The sequence below is a fragment of the Engystomops pustulosus genome, chromosome 2, assembly GCF_040894005.1.
Source record: "Engystomops pustulosus chromosome 2, aEngPut4.maternal, whole genome shotgun sequence".
Taxonomy (NCBI): domain Eukaryota; kingdom Metazoa; phylum Chordata; class Amphibia; order Anura; family Leptodactylidae; genus Engystomops; species Engystomops pustulosus.
In genome coordinates, this window is record NC_092412.1 from 195,184,801 (window position 1) to 195,205,495 (window position 20,695).

General features: G+C 42.7%; 1 protein-coding gene across 4 annotated transcripts in view; it reads left to right on the plus strand.

Annotated features, from left to right (window-relative positions):
- LOC140119077 (uncharacterized) overlaps positions 1 to 7,086 on the plus strand; it is a 34,403-nt gene extending 27,317 nt beyond the window's left edge. For 2 of the 4 annotated variants that reach the window (XM_072137716.1, XM_072137714.1), the window contains exons 3-5: positions 462 to 588; positions 3,026 to 3,139; positions 5,300 to 7,086. In XM_072137716.1, coding sequence (XP_071993817.1) covers positions 462 to 588; positions 3,026 to 3,139; positions 5,300 to 6,099 — 1,041 coding nt within the window. In that variant the 3' untranslated portion in view covers positions 6,100 to 7,086. The remainder of the gene's footprint in view (positions 1 to 461; positions 589 to 3,025; positions 3,140 to 5,299) is intronic. The other 2 variants (XM_072137715.1, XM_072137717.1) reach the window with 2 other exon arrangements.
- The last annotated feature ends 13,609 nt before the right edge of the window (positions 7,087 to 20,695 follow it).

Below are 20,695 nucleotides of genomic sequence, written 5' to 3' on the forward strand. Positions count from 1 at the left end.
GTTACATCCTTATTAGCAATAGTCCTGCGTTGACTCATTGAAGTCTTTAGTGTACAGAAGATCATCAGTCTGTTATTAGGACTAATGGCCAGAGTGAAAATATCAGGATATTGTTTTGTGTGATTGTGATATGTTTTAATTATTTTTTAAAGGGGTTTGCCCGTGAAAGAAAGTCCTCAACTTTTAATTCTGTAGTGAAGCTAACATGATAACCTTTAAGCCCTTACTTTGAAGTTTTCTTGCTGCTTTAACTCCTATCACTGCAGGACTTGGTATAACAGGGACCTTACCGAATTGGGACAGGTTTAGGTAAAAAACCTATCTAATGCTCTTTGCTACCTAATTACTGGCTTTTTAGAGAAAGAGTCATAAAAATGAGTGCCAGCCTGGATGGACATTTACAGTATGAGATTTAGCAGGCTTTGTGCTCTTCTAAAACTTCCCTTATATTTGTGTTGCAGGAATCCATGAAGTCTGACAATCTCGCTGTGCGTTTCTCCGTAGAGGAGCTTGAGTCACACGAAGAGAGACAAAAGGAGTCTTGCAGAAGTGAGACCACAGAGATCCACCAGAGCCCAACCTTAGTGGGTAGGGCAAATAGTATAGTAATTACTGTATAGAAATAATATCAAACATTATTCTGAATACCAAAAAAGTCACCCTTGTTTCCTTAAATTGTGGATCCTTATACTGCACAGTCACAGAGAAAATTTTTCCAATACTATACTAAAATGAAAAAAAAACATTACACCCACAACAGCAGTATTACTGTCTGTAGAGGGAACTGCATCGAGTAGAAGGCCAGGAGTGCTTTGCAAAGAGATATGTGAGAGCGGCACAATGCCAATACAAAACAGTCCTTCCACCTGATAGCAACCATCAGATGATGGCACAGGACCCTTATCTAGTGATTGGTGGGGGTTCAAATATTGTTCAAATTCAACAATATTGGTTTCAGCCAACAAAACTGGTGCCAATCAAATGTGTTACGTTTGTGCTGCTTTTGTTTTGAAGATATTAACAAAATTGTGAAGGTCAAATGGTCAGCCAGAGCCCCCCTCCCACATTAACCAAATCAAAAATTCTGGTGTCAAACGTTTATGCTATGTTTGTGAAGTAAAAATTTTCATTTGTACTGCTATAATTTTAAAGGTATTAATAATTTATTCCAGAGGTCAGCAGAGTGCTCTGTATATGTTTATCTCTACAGCATGTTTACTAGCACCCCAGGTGATCAAACTAGAGACATGTCACTAGGTATGTTTTTGTTTTTTTCATCTGAAACAAGGCCTGGTTCATATTTCATTTAACCCATGTTCAAATTAATGTATTCATGTTCATTTTTGCTGCACATACATAGAACAAACATTTTACATCAGTTTTGTTTGATTTGGTTAATGTGGGGTGGGGGGTGGCTGACCTTTTTACCTTTACAATTTTGTTTATATCTTCAAAACAAAAGCAGCACAAAGGTAGCACAATTGATTGGTACTAGTTTTGTTTGATTTGGGTAATGTGGGTGCGGGGCTGGTTGACCGCTGATAACCACAAACAAAAATTTCTGCTGTCAAATGTAGCACAAATTGACAACAATATTGTTAGATTTGAACAAGGTGGGGGGCCAACATCACTCAAGTGTTCCAGCGGTCAGACCCCACCAATCAGAATGTTATATCCTAAGAATAGGAAATTTAGGTTTGGAATATCACTTCAGAGGGGGTGAAACGCTTTAGGTTTCAGTGGAATGCACTTTCAATATATCAAAAATATCCATTTTGTTCCCATTATAATCTGTATGTTAATTAAGCATATAGTGTACCAGGCCTTGGTACTTGGCTATACTCACTTGGCCCACTCCTTTCTCCATCAGATCAGCAGGAGATTTAGGAAGTGATTTAGGAATAGTGGTGCTACGGGTTCTGAGGACTGGCCCTGGGTGCACCAAATACCTTATTAGCATATGAGTTACACTGGGAACATATTGAAAATCGGAAAGGAACAGAAATTTTAAAGGTATGTCGGAAATTACAACACAATGCCATCCGTTTTTTAACACCTGGTAGACGGACGAGGCCCCCTTTAAATATTCTTCAGGGATGTGAAGAAAAATATGAAATATCTGCTCTCCAGTTACATCATTTATGCTTTCTTCCTTTCTTTCTTAAATTATAACACTGTGTATGCGCCTTTTTTTTTTATTTAAAGTAGCTGTAAAGGTTTTTTTTTTTCCAGAAATCAATAGCTCTTGGGATGTAAAACAACTTTGCCTATGATCTTTGTTGCCTATATGCAGCAATTTCTTTGCTATCCCCCTCAGATTACCTCAGTGCTGCAATAGCTGCTTCCTCTCCGTGTGCTGATAAGCCTTATGAGTCCGTAGCTTGTTTACACTATGTTTCTCCGAGAGTTTCATGGGAGGGGAGGTCATGTAACAGTGAATGTAGCAGTGCTGGATGTGTCCAAGACAGAATAGTGCGGTACAAGATCTCCCTGTCTTCTGTCCTTATGCTGCTCCCTTCCCCTACCTTGTCCTCGGCATTATCAGATCTGTGCAGATAAGCTGTTAATCCTTAGTGCTCACACAGCACAGGTTACAGCTTTCACATACTTATGATTTCTTCCACTTACTCATGTTCCCTGCTCCTCCATGTGATGGAAGCTGCCAGGCTGTCACCATATAGATCCTGTATGTGCACTGTGCAGTGTTCAATGGATTTACCTGTGTGAAACTATATGGATTTAACTACAAGGCATCATGGGATCTGTAGGCAAGCCAACTGGCCTCTGCTTGAGGCATAGACAGACAGATATTAGTCTCCGCCCACCTTACCTCTAGTGAGAAAGATTTTTGTCAAACACTTTCAGAACAGAAAATACCATAACTTTGGAAAGAAAAGGGTGAGCAGCAGAAAGTAGGCATTGTTCTGTTTGTTTTCAAAGGGTGAATCACACATAATAATTCAGTAAAATCACTATAGCTTTACAGTTACACTTTAACCTCTTCTCCCTGTCTTTCTGCAACCAGGTTACATTTACGTGAAGCCTGAAATAGTATCACGTATTCACAGAGGAGAAGAGTTGTGTGTGAAGAGTAACTTATATTCTCAGAAATGGAAATGCAAAACCAGTTCTTCCACAAGTCAGTATTGTGATGTATTGTATTTACACATTATTGGTAGATGTTTTCTGGGTCTTTTTTTTTTTTTTTTTTTTTTTTTTTTTTTTTTTTAAACCTGTCTGACTACTGGAAAATCTGGGTTTTACTAAGAAATTTATTCACCGGTGTTATTGTTCCTCTTCTATTTAAAATGAGTGGTTGAAAAAAAAGCCTCTGGAGGATTTCTTGGCTAAGGAACAACAACTGTACTATTTATACCATATATACTTCAGTATAAGCCAAGTTTTTCACCAATAAAAAATGTGCTGAAAACCCCTAACTCGGCTTATAATCAAGTCTATGAAAAAAAAACTAGGCACTCACCTTTCCGACGCCCTCTGCAGATCCTCCTCTGTTGTCTGAAGCTCCGGCTCCATCTTCGGGTCCCCACGCGCTGTATTGTACACATCATGACATCAGCTACTTGCCGACACCATAGTGTGTGCACCGCCATCGGCGGAGCCGGAGATAAAGAAAGAAGAGGACCTGCAGGGGTGCTGAAAACAGAGTACAGTTTTTTTAGGCTGGACATGGGGCTGCTGGCTATTTACAAGGGGGGGGGGCAGGCGCCGGCTATATACAAGGGGGGGGGGGCAGGCGCCGGCCATATATAAGGGGGGGGGGGCAGGCGCCGGCCATATACAAGTATACAAGATGGGGGCAGGCGCCGGCCATAGACAGGGGGGGGGAGGCGCCGGCCATAGACGGGGGGGGGGGAGGCGCCAGCCATAGACAAGGGGGGGGGGCAGGCACCGGCCATAGACAAGGGGGGGGGGCAAGCGCCGGCCATAGACAAGGGGGGGGCAGGCGCCGGCCATAGACAGGGGGAGGGGGGGGCAGGCGCCGGCCATAGACAAGGGGGGGGGGCAGGCGCCGGCCATAGACAAGGGGGGGGGGCAGGCGCCGGCCATAGACAAGGGGGGGGGGCAGGCGCCGGCCATAGACAAGGGGGGGGGGGGCAGGCGCCGGCCATAGACAAGGGGGGGGGGGGCAGGCGCCGGCCATAGACAAGGGGGGGGGGGGCAGGCGCCGGCCATAGACAAGGGGGGGGGGGCAGGCGCCGGCCATAGACAAGGGGGGGGGGGCAGGCGCCGGCCATAGAAAAGGGGGGGGGCAGGCGCCGGCCATAGACAAGGGGGGGGGCAGGCGCCGGCCATAGACAAGGGGGGGGGGGCAGGTGCCGGCCATAGACAAGGGGGGGGGCAGGCGCCGGCCATAGACAAGGGGGAGGGGGGAAGGCGCCAGCTATATATTAGGTGCAAGGTACTGTGAGAGCAGAAGGTGAGACAGTATAACAGCCTGTGAAGCCACATTGAGGAGTGTTGTAACTTCCCCAGAGCCTTTCAGGTTCATTAGAATTTTTTTTAATTGATTTTAAAAGGAAGGAGGCCATGAATAACAAAATATGTAATATGAGTATAAATGTAGCCTAGTTGCAGTAGACTATTGTATAAGGTGTGGATGTTCGCTCTAGATTTTTTTAGTAAAAGGTTGCGTAAAAAATAGCAGATTGGGTTTAAATTGCTTATCATGTTGTGCTGATATGTACCTGGTAGTTCAGCCAGAAATAGAGAACAGAGCTGTCAGTCTCCTCTTCCATTCTCTGAACTGCTTGATCTCTTGGGGTGCTGCTTGTACGATCCTCTAACAATCTGATGAAAACCTGGTAGGTCATCAATGTTTTTAATCCAGAGATTGTTTGTTTGTATAAATATTTTTAATCCAGACTAAGTCTACATTCACACTGCCGTGAGCCCGCCGCACCGTGGCACAGCGGGCTCACGGCAGCGCGGGGAGAGGAGGAGGAGGTGAGCGCCTCTCACCCCCGCCCCTCTCCATAGGAAGTTATGGCGCACGGCGCCATATTACGGGAAAAGATAGGGCATGTCCTATCTTTTCCCGGGGTACGGAGCGGTACGGTGCCGCGCGTGTGCTGCACCGTACCGCTCCCGTAGTGTGCCGTGAGCCCATAGAAGTGTATGGGGGACATATATCGGCCGTATATACGTCCCCCATACATGTGTGTGAATGTAGCCTAAGTTTGTACCACCTGCACTGTTGGTTAACACATTTTACTTAGTAAGTGTATAGTAGCTTTATTTTTCCTTTTGTTTCTTTCTGACATTTTATTTTTAATTGCAGGTAGATCTAAAAGTGACAGATTTGAGGAAAACAGTAAGACTGTTGCCAACTCCTTAGATACTGCATCAGAAGATAATGGAATGGCCCAGCAGGTTCATAACCAAAGAGATGGACAAATGCTTCATACTAAAGGCAGAGACAGTGGATCTTCAGAGACTATAGTCCATGATGTAGAAAGACCATCCAATTCTAAAAGCATTTTAAAGAAGGAACAGTGCACCGAAAAGGAGAAAACATTTTCTAAACCCTCTACTACAAACCTACAGAAAGCTCGGACTAGGAGAAAACATTTAAAGAGCGGTAAGGACACGAATGCTGAGGCTGCGCGGGGCTCTTCTCAACCTAAAACAATAGCAGAAACTAAGACCAAGCCACCAAAATCGTACACGTGCCCCGAGTGTGGCAAGAGTTTTACCCAAAATGCCAGTCTCATCATCCATCACAGAACGCACACAGGAGAAAGGCCGCACGTCTGTAAGGAATGCGGGAAAAGCTTTATAAGTAGCGCGTATCTGGTCATGCACCAGAGAATCCATACGGGAGAGCGGCCATACGTGTGCAAGGAGTGCGGGAAAAGCTTTATAAACAGCTCCAACCTTATCATACACAGGAGGGTGCATACCGGAGAACGACCCTATGTCTGCCATGAATGCGGAAAGAGCTTCCGGCACAGCTCCGATCTGGTCAGACACCAAAAAGTCCACACCGGAGAGAGACCCTACTCTTGTACTGAATGTGGAAAATGCTTTTTCCGAAGTTCTCACCTTATCAGGCACCGCAGAGTTCATATGAAAAACTAGAGGAACAATTTCATTGCTTCATTGTTTCTGTCTTATTCAGAATCACACATTGCCAAATATTTAGTTGTACTTATTGCACTTTTATAAAGAATTGATGTCTCTCCCAATATACTTCATCAGCCTGTGATGATGGGGCGTAAGAGACACCGCTTTTTCCACCTTTAGACTGGGGACACACTGGGCGGAATCGCTCCGTTATGTCCGACAGCAATTCCAGGCACAGTTATTTTGTGCTACGATTTACCTGCAGTGGTATGAAGTGGCACTTACCATCTCTGTCCCCTGCCTGGTGGGAGGGTATACCCTTGTCATGTTACATTCCTGACTTTTATATTATACTACATATTACTTATATTTTGCAGTTGAGATCTTAAACCCAGGCAATGGGGGGATATCATGTGCAGAATATTGTAAGTGAATGTCACATTTTTAGGTCATTTGTTGCAGCTTTTGAATTTTTATGAAATTTTATGCTGCCCACATTGTCATACAAACTAATCACAGTCCAGTTTTCATATATAAATGTGCTTTTATAAAATGAACGCTGGTCTTTGGTTGCTATGGGCAATACAGATGGTTCTCCTAATGAATAGTTTTCATAAATGACTAGAAAAAGGGGCAAACACGTGGATAAATGTAGAACCTGACTTTTAGCAGGCTGGACGTGTTGAAGGAGGTTTGTGATTGGTTCACTTTGGAACACAAATCCCAGACAATGAGCCTAAAGCCGGTTGCTCACAAGCTGACGAAACCTAGAATCGCTGAATTCTACGGACATGCGGACTTCAGCTCATTGGATCTGGGTTTGGTCTGGTAAATCGTCCATGAAGCAAGTTTGTTGAAATAAATTCACTTGTGGGCAACAGGCTTAAAAAAAATTGTTTTTAGTTGTTTTTATCTGTTGCTTCCCACTTTGGAGTGGTCTGGTTAAATTCTAAAGTTCACAGTCATTTGCTAATCTGTATTAAACATTCTTATTCCATTATATCCATATGTATTCTTGTATTTATCTATTTCACCTAGTTACGGTCTGCAGAATTTTGTATTTTCCCCTTATTCCTGAAACTATTGATTTGCAACTATTTTTCTGTATTCCTTTGCTGCTACCGCATGTAGACCTTCTAGATGTAGGATTAACCCTCCTATTTAGAGGGTTAATACTATTTTCAGTTCAAATGACTTCTTGTTGTAATAGATAAAGCCTGAGTGGTGGCACTCAGAGCCATCTCTGTGGGCACATAGGCCGTCACTCCAGCACAGAGAGACAGGTTGAGTGACTTAAGGCCTACTCCTGCAGTCCTCGGTAGCCCTAGATTTGCTGTGTTCACATAGTAACCCTTGCTGTGCTTGAGTGAAGCCGCCCACCTGTTTGTGCTGCTCAAATTTTTGTTTATGCTGATTTTGTTTTGAAGATATGAATAAAATTGTAAAGGTCAAAAGGTTAGCCACCCCCCCTTCAAGTCATAACCCAAATGAAACAAAACTGGTGTCAAATGTTTGTTCTACGTTTGTGCTGATTTGAGCAGCAACAATTTTTGTTTGTGCTGCTATTGTTTTTAATGTATTGATCATTTTTTCCAGGGGTCAGTACAGTTTTTTCCATCAAAAGTGCAATGTGTTTGCTGACACCCCCTGCAGATTTAACCAGAGAAGTGTCACTAGGTTTGTTTTTCTACCAGTTCATCCTAAACACCTTAACTCCTAAACATACCTTTACAAATGATAGCGGCACAATATGCAGCAAAGACTTACCGGCTATGGAGAGGGCTCAGCCCGTGAGCCCTCTCCATGCAGCGCGACCCGACCGCCGCCGTGAATACACGGCGGGCGGTCGCGAACTGGTTAAACAAGATCTATTCTTCCATGAACATATTTTTATACAACTTTTTATCATCAAAAATATTCTGGTTTAAAGGGAACTTATCACAACGATTCTACCTATGAAGGTAGAACAGGTGGTAGGTGGATGTATGGGATGTGAGGATAGCCCTTTTTAGAGCTAATCCTCACATCCCGCTATCTTTTTAAAATTTTTAATACCCTAATATGTAAATTTTGTAAAGCCGCCACTGGGGCGCGGAATAGCCGGACATGAGTCTACACGTCGCAGCTACTCCGTGCCCCAGTAGCCTTTTTTTCTCTTCCTACCTGACATCTTCACCGGCACCTCCTTGTAGCTCCTGCTCCGGAGCAGTGGCCGCGCAGCCGTGGGCCGGCCATTATAAGAGGTTGTGGCCTCTTAGTATATCTGCCGCATTATTGTGCAGCCAGATACAATACAGATGTATTATAAACTGCTATAGCTCATGAGCTCACTCCATGGCCCGGCTTAGCCCGTACACCATGGAAGTGGCTAAAGGGGGCAAAAGTAGGAATTCCTGGCCATCTGCGAAGAATTGTGACTTTGTTTACCGGCCTGATAAATCCCCCCAAATCTTCTCCAGGCTCCGTTCACATGATGCGGGCAAAAAACTTCATCACATGTAAAGACAATGGGGCACATTTACTAAGGGCCGTGCACCAGTTTTCTGTCGGACTTTGCACATTCTGTTCAGTGCAAACTGTACAGGTATTTAAAAAGTGTCACTCCTTCTGAAGGGGGCGTTTTGGTGCTCAGTTGGACCGTGCACCAGATTCATCATGCAAAACCCAACAGAAATGTTTTGCATGTCCTTTGGTTAAGGTGCAACAAAAAAAAGTGTTGCACTCTGTCGGCGCAGTGCAGGGAGCACCAGATCCATTTAGAACAGGTGCCAGAAATCCTTAAATTCTGAAACTGGTGCCCACATTTCATCCATGTCATGCTGCACCCCATATAACATACATGTCACACTGCACCCAACATTCTCCCCCCTGCGCCCCCACATTACATCAATGTCATGCTGCTCCCCCACATTACATCCTTGTCATACTGCACCCCACATTACATCCTTGTCATACTGCACCCCACATTACATCCTTGCCATACTGCACCCATGTTACATTACATCAATGTCATGCTGCACCCCATATAACATCCATTTCACACTGCACCCCCACATTACATCAATGTCATGCTGCTCCCCCACATTACATCTACGTCACACTGCACCCAACATTCTCCCCCCTGCACCCCCACATTACATCCATGTCATGCTGTACCCCCGCATTACTTCCATGCCACACGGCACCCCCGCATTACTTCCATGCCACACGGCACCCCCGCATTACATCCTTGTCATACTGCACCCCACATTCCCCCCCCCCCTTGCACCTCCACGTTACATCCAAGTCACACAGCACCCCACTTTCCCCACCACTTTCCCCACCCCTTTCCCCACTTTCCCCCACTCCCACATTATATTCATGACAAACTGCACTACACATTACATTCATGTCACACTGCACCACCACATTACATCCATGTCCTCCTGCAACCCCATATAACAGTGGTGGCTAACCTATGGCACTGGTGCCAGAGGTGGCACTCAGAGCCCTTTCTGTGGGCACCCAGGCCATCACCAGAGATGACTCCAGGTATCCTCCTGCAGTCCCAGACAGCCCAGGACTTGCTGTGCAAAGCGCTATTTTAAAGTGACAGCTCTACCTGGGACTACTGGAGGGGTGGGAAGGTGAGGACAGATCTGGATTATCATTGTAGCTCCTGCTCCGGCCCTGACAATTCTTCCTGTTTATGGGACCCTGGAGCGAAGCTACAATGATCATCCAAATTTCTTCTATTTTCTGCTTTATTGGTGTCTTCAGGTGCTGGTATCAATGAAAACTGTGACAGAGAAGGTAGTATAAATCACAAATTAAATTTCTATGTTGGCACTTTGTGATAAATAAGTGGGTCTTGGTTGTAGTTTGGGCACTCGGTATCTAAAAGGTTTGCCATCACTGCCATATAACATCCATGTCACGCTACACCCCATAGAACATACATGTGATGCTGCACCCCAGCATATGTCATGAATGTAATATTGGATGCAGCATGACATGGAAGTGATGTGGGGGTGCAACGTGACATGGATTTAATGTGGGGGTGCATATAACATCTATGTCACCCTGCACCCCCACCTTTCATTCATATCAGGCTGCACCCCCCCATTACATTCATGTCACGCTGCACCCCCATATTACATTTATGTCATCCTGCACCCACACATTTCATCAATGTTACATTGCACCCCCACATCACATCCATGTCACGCTGCAGTGTGCCAGTTTATAAACTGTTCTATTTGTGTTCACTGACATTGGATCAGTGGAAAAAAACTGACGTGTGAAAAAGGCCATTGAAAAGAATGGGTCAGGAAGACATCAGTGACAAATCACTGAAGCCAGGAAGAGAAAAACAATCCTGTATGTGTCAATAAGCCAAATTGTGTTCAGGGAGAAATCACTAATGTGAGAAATAACCCCAATGTGAGACCACCCTTATACTCATAACAGGTTCAAACAGGAGCCATTACTACAGTTTATGAGTGAAGGACCGAGGAGCCTCATAAAGAAGAACTTACATGTCTGTGAGAGCCAGAAATCTTGCTTGTTTGTAGGTGACCAAATACTTATATTCAACCATAATTGGCAAAAAAAAAAAGTAAAAAAAATCAGATGATTTTCTGGATTTTTTCCCCACATTTTGTCTATGCTGGTTCTCCTCAGCCCTCCGTATTAATGACCACAGGACATAACACTGTAGTGACTTACATACATGTACTCATACACCACTGCCCCTCTGACTTCTACCAGTTGTATCTTGAATCTGTTGAAGGAAACCTGTCAGGTTGATTTAGGACTTTACTGTGGGTTCTTATGGAGCATTTATACCATACTAGATGTGAAACACATAGGACTGACATCTGGAGGTCTCTGTGCCTCTGCTGTGCAAACGTGTTCCAGTTACAGGAAACCTGAAATGGCTGTAACTGGAAATAACCAGGAAACGGGCCTCCAAAACTACATACTTTTTCAAAACAAGCAGAGGGAGGACATGTACATCCTGACCAGCAGATGGCAGCATACCACCAGTTTAATAACAACATATATACAGGCAGTCCCCTACTTAAAGGGCACCTACCACCCCGATTCTACCTATAAAGGTAGAACGGGTGGTAGGTGGATGAATGGGACGTGAGGATAGCCCTTTTTTGAAAAACCACTTTTAAGAAGTTTGTTAACCCTTTAGGTGTTTTATAGGGGTTAAAACAAAATGGAGGTGCAGTCTGCAAATTGTAATATTTTGTTCACAATACACTCATTTTGGGAGGAAAATTAAACATTTACAATGGATTCAATGAAAAAAGGCTCCACAAAGTTTGATACCCAATTCCTCCCGAGTACACCGATACCCTATATGTTCAAACTTAGAGGGCTCGTTCACACGTTCCGCTAACGTCGCGTTCATAACGCGACGCTAGCGGAACGTGTGAACGCGTTCTAACATCCGTGGTTGGTCCAGCTCACAGAGAGTGATGATTATCCTCACCTGGTGCACAGGAAAAGCCGGAGGGCGCGTTCACGAGTTGCGTTTTGACCTGCAATTTCATTGCGTTTGAAACGCATATACAACAGCTGAGGAGGGGTGATTTGCCTAATTACATCACTGTTAACATTTCCATTTACAAAACGCACCGTAAACGCGATGTTAACGCATGCATTAACAACCCGTTAACGCATGCATTTTGTTAACGTATGTGTTAACATTGCGTTTACAAACGTAAACGGTAATGTAATTAGGCAAATCACCTCTCATCAGCTGTTGTATATGCGTTTCAAACGTAATGAAAACGCGACCAAAACGCAACGTGTGAACGCGCCCCCAGGCTGCTACAGCAACTTCAAATGGAAAGAGGATCCGACACTCATAATTTAGGTGAAGAAATCCTTTTCTTTATTGGTTAAAATCCGACATAGCGATCACAAATACAGGTACATAGTAATATTAGCGATCGGCGCGTTTCGGAGTATAGCCTTAGTCATGATCTAAAATTGTGTGAACAAATCCGGTTTTAAAAAGCCTCCTCACCTAGACCTCATGTCCAGTGGGAGGGGAAAAGGCGCAAACCAACATTAACCTTTGAACTGCTGGCCTATGTTAAACAGAGATCACTAATCATACAAATGTGAACATGGGCCTATGGGGAGCAAGCCCTAAGACACTAGACAAGAGTAAACAGAAACAAATTATAAAAATTATCTGCATTATCCACACACAGGGTGCTTCTTTACAAAGATACAATGATTATTGCACAAGTTTTGTGAACAAACTAGTGAATATTATGAAGTGGTTGCCACATAATTCTTGTTGGTAATTTTTACATATGTCTGATCTGACATCTATACATGTTACAAAGTAATAACCACATATTTGATATAAATAAATAAAGTAGCTCCTCCACACACAGCCTGCTTCTTTGCAAAAGTACAACAATTATTACACAAGTTTTGTAGACGTGCAAATAAATGTAACAAAGTGGCTTTCCAATAATCATTTGTTAGTGATTGGTCTACATATCTAATAAAGACATCTGTACATGTTCCAAAATGGTAACCACAAGGTAAATATTGAAAAAGTGGCAGAGCCTCTGGCAGAGTCTCAGTGCGTCACAACACATATCCACATGTCTGCAATTGTGTTCAGATAGCATGGTTTAGAGGTTATATATTTTGTGGCCACTGTGGGGATATGTTTGGAGAGGCTCTGCCACTTTTTCAAAACGAAACGCGTCGATCGCTAATATTACGATGTACCTGTATTTGTGATCGCTATGTCGGATTTTAACCAATAAAGAAAAGGATTTCTTCACCTAAATTTTGAGTGCCGGATCCTCTTTCCATTTGAAGATACCCCTTGTGTGGTGGTGACCTGCTGTATGGGCGCACGGCCGGGCATAGAAGGGAAGGAGGCGCCATCCAGATCAGATTTGCTATGTCACATTGTACAGGCTATAATTTTTTTTTCTTTTTTTTAATGAGGACCTATAGGGGCTTATTTCTTTTGCCACATGAGATGCACTTTTCTGGTACGTAATTTTAGGGCATCTATAACTAATTGGTGAGATTTTATTAACTCTTTGTTGGTGGAGGAAATGAAAATCATAAATTTTTGGAAAATTTTTATGTGGTTTTTTTTTTGGGCCGTTAACCATACCATAAAAATAGTATATTATTTTTATTCTATGGGTCTTCACGATTACGAAAAGACCTCATTTATATAGATTTTTTATTTTTTCCCATTTTTACTGAATAAAAAGTAATTTGGCAAAATGTTGTTAATTTTAGCATCACCAACTTTCATATGCATAACTTTTTTATTTTTTGGCTGACAAATCTGGTTTGGGGCTTATTTTTTGCTGGAAGAGTTGTTCTTTTTAGTGGGCTTATTTTAGAGTGCATAACATTTTTTAAAGCATTTAGAGCATTTTTTATAGGGTATTAATTAAAAATTATCTTTTTTCAGAACATTTTTGGGTTTTTTTTCTGCTGCGTTTACCGTGCAGGTCCAGTCACGATTCTGTTTTATTATGCAGATTGTTACGGATGCAGCAATACCAAATATGCGGGGGTTTTTTGCTTTTTGTGTTTTTTATACTTTATTAAGTGTTTTTATGGGAAAGTGACATTTTAGGGGCTTATATTTTAATGTATTTAATATGTATTTCGTTTCAATTGCGGGTGCTATTGCAGGCTGTCAGCTGTGATAGACAGCTGACAGCCACTGCCTCTGGTGCCGGCTCTGTTTGTGAGCCGGTGCAAGAAGCAGGACGTTATAGTGCGTCCCCATGCGCTTAGCATCTAGCCCCGGGGACGTACTATAACGCCCTGGTGCGCCTAGGGGTTAATCATGTTCTTAGAGTTGTACCAATTGTTGCTCAACCCCCATCATCACTAGCTTGGACTGGGAAGTATTGTTTTATGTTTAATGAAAATGTTTTTATTTTTCATATATTTGCTGAATGCTGAGAATACCATAAAGACTATTGACTATGGCTGAAGCTGATCAAAGTCCACTCCTCCCCACCAAAGGAATTGCAAAACCCCCTTTGCGATGTAGGATATCCACTTCAGGAAAAACAGCCTTAGTGTCTCCAATGCCCATTGTAATAATTTACCAACCATTGGACGATGGACATTACTTCTTTATCCCTAAATCCCTAAGTAACCATCCCAGGTCTTCCCTGTATAATACTGTGTGACACAAATAAAGCATCTCACATCTGCCTTACTTTTGATGGCATCAGTTCGCAGAGACTGAGATATTATACCATATGTTGTTTTGGTTTGATTTCTCCTGAGCTCAACTCTGTGAATGTTATCAGTCATTAGAGAACCTGAGGTTGTGTGAACAAGGGCAGAACTTGATAGGACACTCAAATGTTCATACTCTTGTACTTGTCCAGTTTTGCCCTTGTTCACACAACCTCAGGTTCTATAATAACTAATAAAAGTCACAGAGTTGAGCTCAGAAGAAATCAGACCAAGACAACGTATGGTATAATATCTAAATCTCTGCAAGGCTCGACAGATGTGTGTGTCTTTATTCACATCACAAAGGATTTTACAGAAACCCTCAGTGGGCTGGACCTGGCGAGGTAAGTTAAAGATAAGAAGTAATGTCCGTAGTTCATTGGTTAGTAAATTATAATATGATCATCGCAGGAACAAAAGACATCTCTTTCCCTGGAATAACTAGTATCGTAAATCGCCCAGGGAGCCTCACATTCTTGCGCTGCACAGCAGAGTGTTATCAATCTTCATCCATAGTCTGGCATCATCTGTAGCAGAATTTAGCAAGTATATAAAATAAAAATAATTAATTAAACATATTACAATACTTCCCATACTCTATGTTGCATGTGTATACCTTTATACCATCAGACAGGAGCTAACCAAATTAGGATTAGTTTCAGAGTAGTTTTTAGTACCTGGTGTGCTAATCAGGCATATATTTATGTGTGTTTTATAGTGACTTCAGGGAAATATTTATGTGTACAGTATAGTGACTGCAGGGATATATTTATGTGTACTGTATAGTGACTGCAGGGATATATAAATGTGTACCGTATAGTGACTGCAGGGACATATTTAAGTGTACAGTATAGTGACTGCAGGGATATATTTATGTGTACAGTATAGTGACTGCAGGGATATATTTATGTGTACAGTATAGTGACTGCAGGGATACATTTATGTGTACAGGACACTGAATCCAGGGATATAATGATATGTACCGTAAAGTGACTGTGGGGATTGATTTATGTGTACTATATATTATATATTGCAGGGAAATAGTTATGTGTGGGGTATAGTGACTGCAGGGATATATTTATATGTGCGGTGACTGCAGGTATTGGTTTATACTTGGGGGCATGTTCACACATTGCGTTTTGGTTGCGTTTTCATTGTGTTTGAACCGCATATACAACAGCTGATGAGAGGTGATTTGCGTAATTACATTACCGTTTACGTTTGTAAACGCAATGTTAACGCATGTGTTAACACGATGCATGTGCAATGTGTTAGCATGTGTTACAGTGATGTAATTAGGCAAATCACCCCTCCTCAGCTGTTGTATATGTGTTTCAAACGCAATGAAAACACAGGTCAAAACGCAACGTGTGAACGCGACCTGACATATAGGGGGAGATTTATCATTAGGCAGGATTTTGAGCAGATGTCTATGTGTTAGACTGGCAGGTCGGATTTATAGTCCGGTGTATGTGCAGTGTTAGGCCCGTTCCACACTTGCAAGTGTGATGCGATGAACTCGCATCACACTCACAACGCATGCTGCCGGGAACGCACGGCCCGAACGCTACACACCGGGAGTGAACTGACATGCATTCATCGCATCACACTCGCAAGTGTGGAAGGGGCCTTAGGCCCTTTCCACACTTGCGTTGCAGATCACGTCAGAGTTTGATCAGGGTGCGATCAGTTTTTGGTCAGTGAAAAACTGACATTTTGCATCAGAGTTCAATCAGTTTTCAGTCAGAGTTTGTTCAGTGTCTCAGTTTTTCACGCACATTTTCAATGCAATTTCAATGCGTTTTTCACGCGCAGGTAATGCGGGTGAAAGGACTCAGGACTGAGCTCTATCTTTTCTATGGCAATTGATGCGTGAAAAACGCATTGCACTTGCAAGTGTCACAGAGTGCAATGCGTTTTTGATGCATCTCCTTATACTTGTATGGTGCGTTTTTCACGTGCGTGACTTGCAAAAGTAGAGCATGCCGAAAATTAAATGCGTGTTAAAAAAAACGCGCATGTGTGCGTGAAATAAAATGCTAGTCTAAAAAGAACCATTGATTACAATGGGTCAGAGTGCAATGCAAGTTCTGCGCATCAAAAGCACGCGCAGAAAACGCGCGCGAAAAACGCAAGTGTGAAAGGGGCCTTAAATGCCTTCTGATGTGAGTATCAGCTATTTGTGCAATATGTGCTATGTTTTTCCACAGGAAATTCTCAGATACCTCAACATAAAATTGAGCAAAAACTTCCCCATGTTGTAGCAATGGACCCACATACACCCCCTCCTATGTGGTGTAGTTTTGCAATTAAATTTGTGTTCTTTCGATAATTCTCAGTTGATAAATGTGGTGTTGCATACTCTGTGGTGTATTTTTTCCGCCATTGTGTGACAATTATACGCCAAGCAGCTACATAGGACTAATGATAAATCTGTCTGCTGCGATAGATGTGTGTGTGTGCTGCAGACACAGTTCTCATTACAGTATTTATCCTTATTCACAAAACAAAAAAGGAGCAGACAACTTTGTAAATTTTTTTTGTTTTAATTTCATCTGTTAATTACAAAAGCCGCAACGTGTTTATTTGGTCTTTTTTGCAGTTGTATCTATAATAGAACGATCTTTGAATAGTGTATGGATTAGATGAATTTTATTGTGAAAAACGCTTTTCTTTTTTTTTTCTTTTTTTTTTTTTTTTTACAGTATTTGCTATGAAGCATAGAAAAGCATAAAAAAAGGTTCATTTCAATGGAATCAAATAATTTATGCTATACTAGCTTTCAACCAGCAGAGGGAGTGCTCCTACTGACCTATTTACACATTCACAAGTGGAAGCCTCCAGCACTCTCTGTACTACCAGCAGAAACAATCACTTCTTACACTTCAATTAGGTTTGTGCTATTAAGCATGTGACCCATTGAGAAAGAAAATGGATCTTGTTTACCAAACCTCTGCTCGTGACTGCTCCACATATACAATTTAGAAATAGACTTAGAGGTTATTCTTCATGATCTGGAGTTTGTAGAGGGAAAACACTGCAGTTTTTTGTGACAGTATTTTATACAATTTTTTGAGCTAAACACATGAATGTGTAAAGTCTGATTCCTACTTTCATACAGGGGGCTGCATGTGCCCAGGGCCACCATCAGGGAAGTGCTGGCATTACTCTATTACGGGATCCAGTCAAAGCACTAAAAAAGGTTGGTGCGGTGCAAAACATTGCTTGGATGGTGTCCGATCAATATAAATTACAATTCATTGGAAAAAAGTATAGGACTCATGATGGGGAAAATATGTATTGTAATTTATTAAGGGGAGGTCTCAAATTATAATTGAGCAATATATAAAAGTTAATTGTCATTGGATATTATCAAATATAGAGAGAGAGATGCACACTAATTTTATAACTTCTTACGGAGGTTCTCAATTTATTATGGGGGCACCAAATATATAATTCACAAAATGGTCACTAGATTCATCAATGAAGTATATATTTTTTCAGGTGGCATAATATTTCTTATAATTTATATGTGCGGGGAACATAGCATGGTTAGAAATGCTGTGGCATGTATATGTTATGTAGGAGCATAGTGTTGTTAGCCAAAGGATACTATTCTGTAAGTGACTGTGGTTGTTTTTTAGGGGCACAGTGTGGATGTGTGCTGCAAGGAGACAAAGACTGAGGGCGCGTTCACACGTTGCGTTTTGGTTGCGTTTTCATTGCGTTTGAAACGCATATACAACAGCTGAAGTGAGGTAATTTGCCTAATTACATTACCGTTTACGTTTGTAAACGCAATGTTAACACATGTGTTAACAAAATACATGTGTTAACACTTTGTTAACACACGCGTTAACATCGCGTTTACGATGCGTTTTGTAAACGGAAACATTAACAGTGATGTAATTAGGCAAATCACCTCTCAGCTGTTGTATATGCGTTTCAAACGCATGGGTTAGAACCTAACTTGCTGATCAGTGTGGCTGACGGAGATTGGTGAGCTACAAAGAGATTAATGGAGCAGAACGGTCATGCACGGCGTCTGCTCCATTACTGACAGAGCGACGCGGGATTTGATGGAGGCACCCACGTTTCCGTGATCATCACTGAGACCCCCACGATCATCAAGTTAGGCCGCGGTCACACGATCCGCTAGGCGTCCGTTCATAACGCGACGCTAGCGCACAGGGGGCGGTCCTTGGCCCAACCGCACATGCGTTAACAGGGAAACGCATGCGATTGATAAGCCGATCGCATGCGTTTCCCTGTTAACGCATGTCCGTTTGGGCCGAGGACCGCCCCCTGTGCGCTAGCGTCGCGTTATGAACGGACGCCTAGCGGATCGTGTGACCGCGGCCTTAGGTCCTATCCCATGGGTAGGGCCCAACTTTTGTTCATGGGAAAACACCTTTAAATCCGTGTCAATCCATTAGTCGTATGTCTAAGAAATACTACTCTTACTTCAGTTCAGAACCAGCGACAGTTCAGTATATTGTATGGTCTAAATATGGTGCTGTACATTGTGTAGTGGCTGTACCTTGTTGCTGCTGTATTAATTGGACTAAACGTATAGGGGCGTGTGATCCGGCCACAAATCACGGCCCCCATAGGGTAAAGAAAAAACGCATGCGTCTTTTACGATCTGAAAACGCACTTAGTAAAAACGGCCCAAAAACGCCATGTGTGTCTTCACCCATAGAGGTCTATGGTAGTACAATTAGTACTTTTCTGGCATCTGCTACTGATAACCTATCCATTAAAAGTGTTATTTGGAAAAACCCTTTTTGAAATGTTCCAATGGTTGATGCCTAGTGATAGTAAAGTTATAGAGTGAGTAAGCATATGACAGACCCCCGACCCCATATCCAGTTTTCCCAAGGCCGCGTTCACATAGTCCGTTTTGATTGTGCTGTGAGATGCAATCCAAAGGCTACAACTGTGAAATCATGATAAGGTAACATTGCGAACTCATCACATTTAACAAACGAGACGGAAACATTGGGGCTGATATATGTAGGGTCCGCGGACCACACTATCATTGGATATTCCAACGATTTCTGTTTTGTGTTGCATTTAGCAGGGGTTTTTGGCACATGCAATCGGATTTTGGCAAAATCGTGCAGACTTTCATGCGACACAAATCGGGGGGTTGGTCGTCGGATGATCCGACTGATTCAGACTAAGTGCGGGATTTAACATTTAGGGCGCGTTCACACGTTGCGTTTTGGTTACGTTTTCATTGCGTTTGGAACGCATATACAACAGCTGATGTGAGGTAATTTGCCTAATTACATTACCGTTTACGTTTGTAAACGCAGTGTTAACGCATGCGTTAACAAAACGCATGCGTTAACGCTTTGTTAACGCATGCGTTAACATCGCGTTTACGATGCGTTTTGTTAACGCATGCGTTAACAGTGATGAAATTAGGCAAATCACCTTTCCTCAGCTGTTGTATATGCGTTTCAAACGCAATTAAAACGCAGGTCAAAACGCAACGTGTGAACGCGCCCTCAAACTGTGTCCCAAGCCAGGCACGTACATGCCCCGGGAAGAAGAAGGTTAACTCCGGCGGAAAGCGACAGATGCAGGATATCGAGCGCACGCTCATAGTGAATCGCGGCACAATCCATGATCGTCGGACATTTCGGATTGGGAATCGCAACATGGGCAAGTATATGTGCCCCATTGTGTTACCTCAGCATGGTTGGAGCCTTTGGATTGCGTCTCATAATGTACCATGTGAATTCAGCCATAGGGTGATGTCACACATGGCGTTTTTGGGCCGTTTTTAGTTACTGCGTTTTCAGATTGTAAAAAACGTTTTTGTCCAGTTTTAATTGTGCAAATTTGGAAAACTGGACAAAAGCGCATGCGTTTTTTAAAAAAACGCATGCGTTTTTTACAATCTGAAAACGCACTAAACTAAAAACGGCCTAAAAATGGCATGTGTGACATCACCCATAGTCAGATTTTCAGTTCTATCCTATATGATGGATATTTGTTATATTTTCTCCCTAAGGGCGCTGTCACACGTTGCGTTTGCAAACGCAGACCAAACCGCGCCCACCGGGGCGGTCCGCGGTCCAATCGCATCGGCGTTTCTCTATGTTTCTATGGAAATCGCCGATGCGATCGGACCGCGGACCGCCCCGGTGGGCGTGGTTTGGTCTGCGTCTGCGTTTGCAAACGCAACGTGTGACAGCGCCCTAAAAGACCACTTTTCAATTTGGGTGTTTGTTTAAAAGAGCGCTTACTGCATTCCATGAGGGAAGCTTATGGAAAATGTGCATTAACACATTATTTATACCATCGCTATTTACTAGAAATAAACAAAACACCAAAATATATATTTATTCGT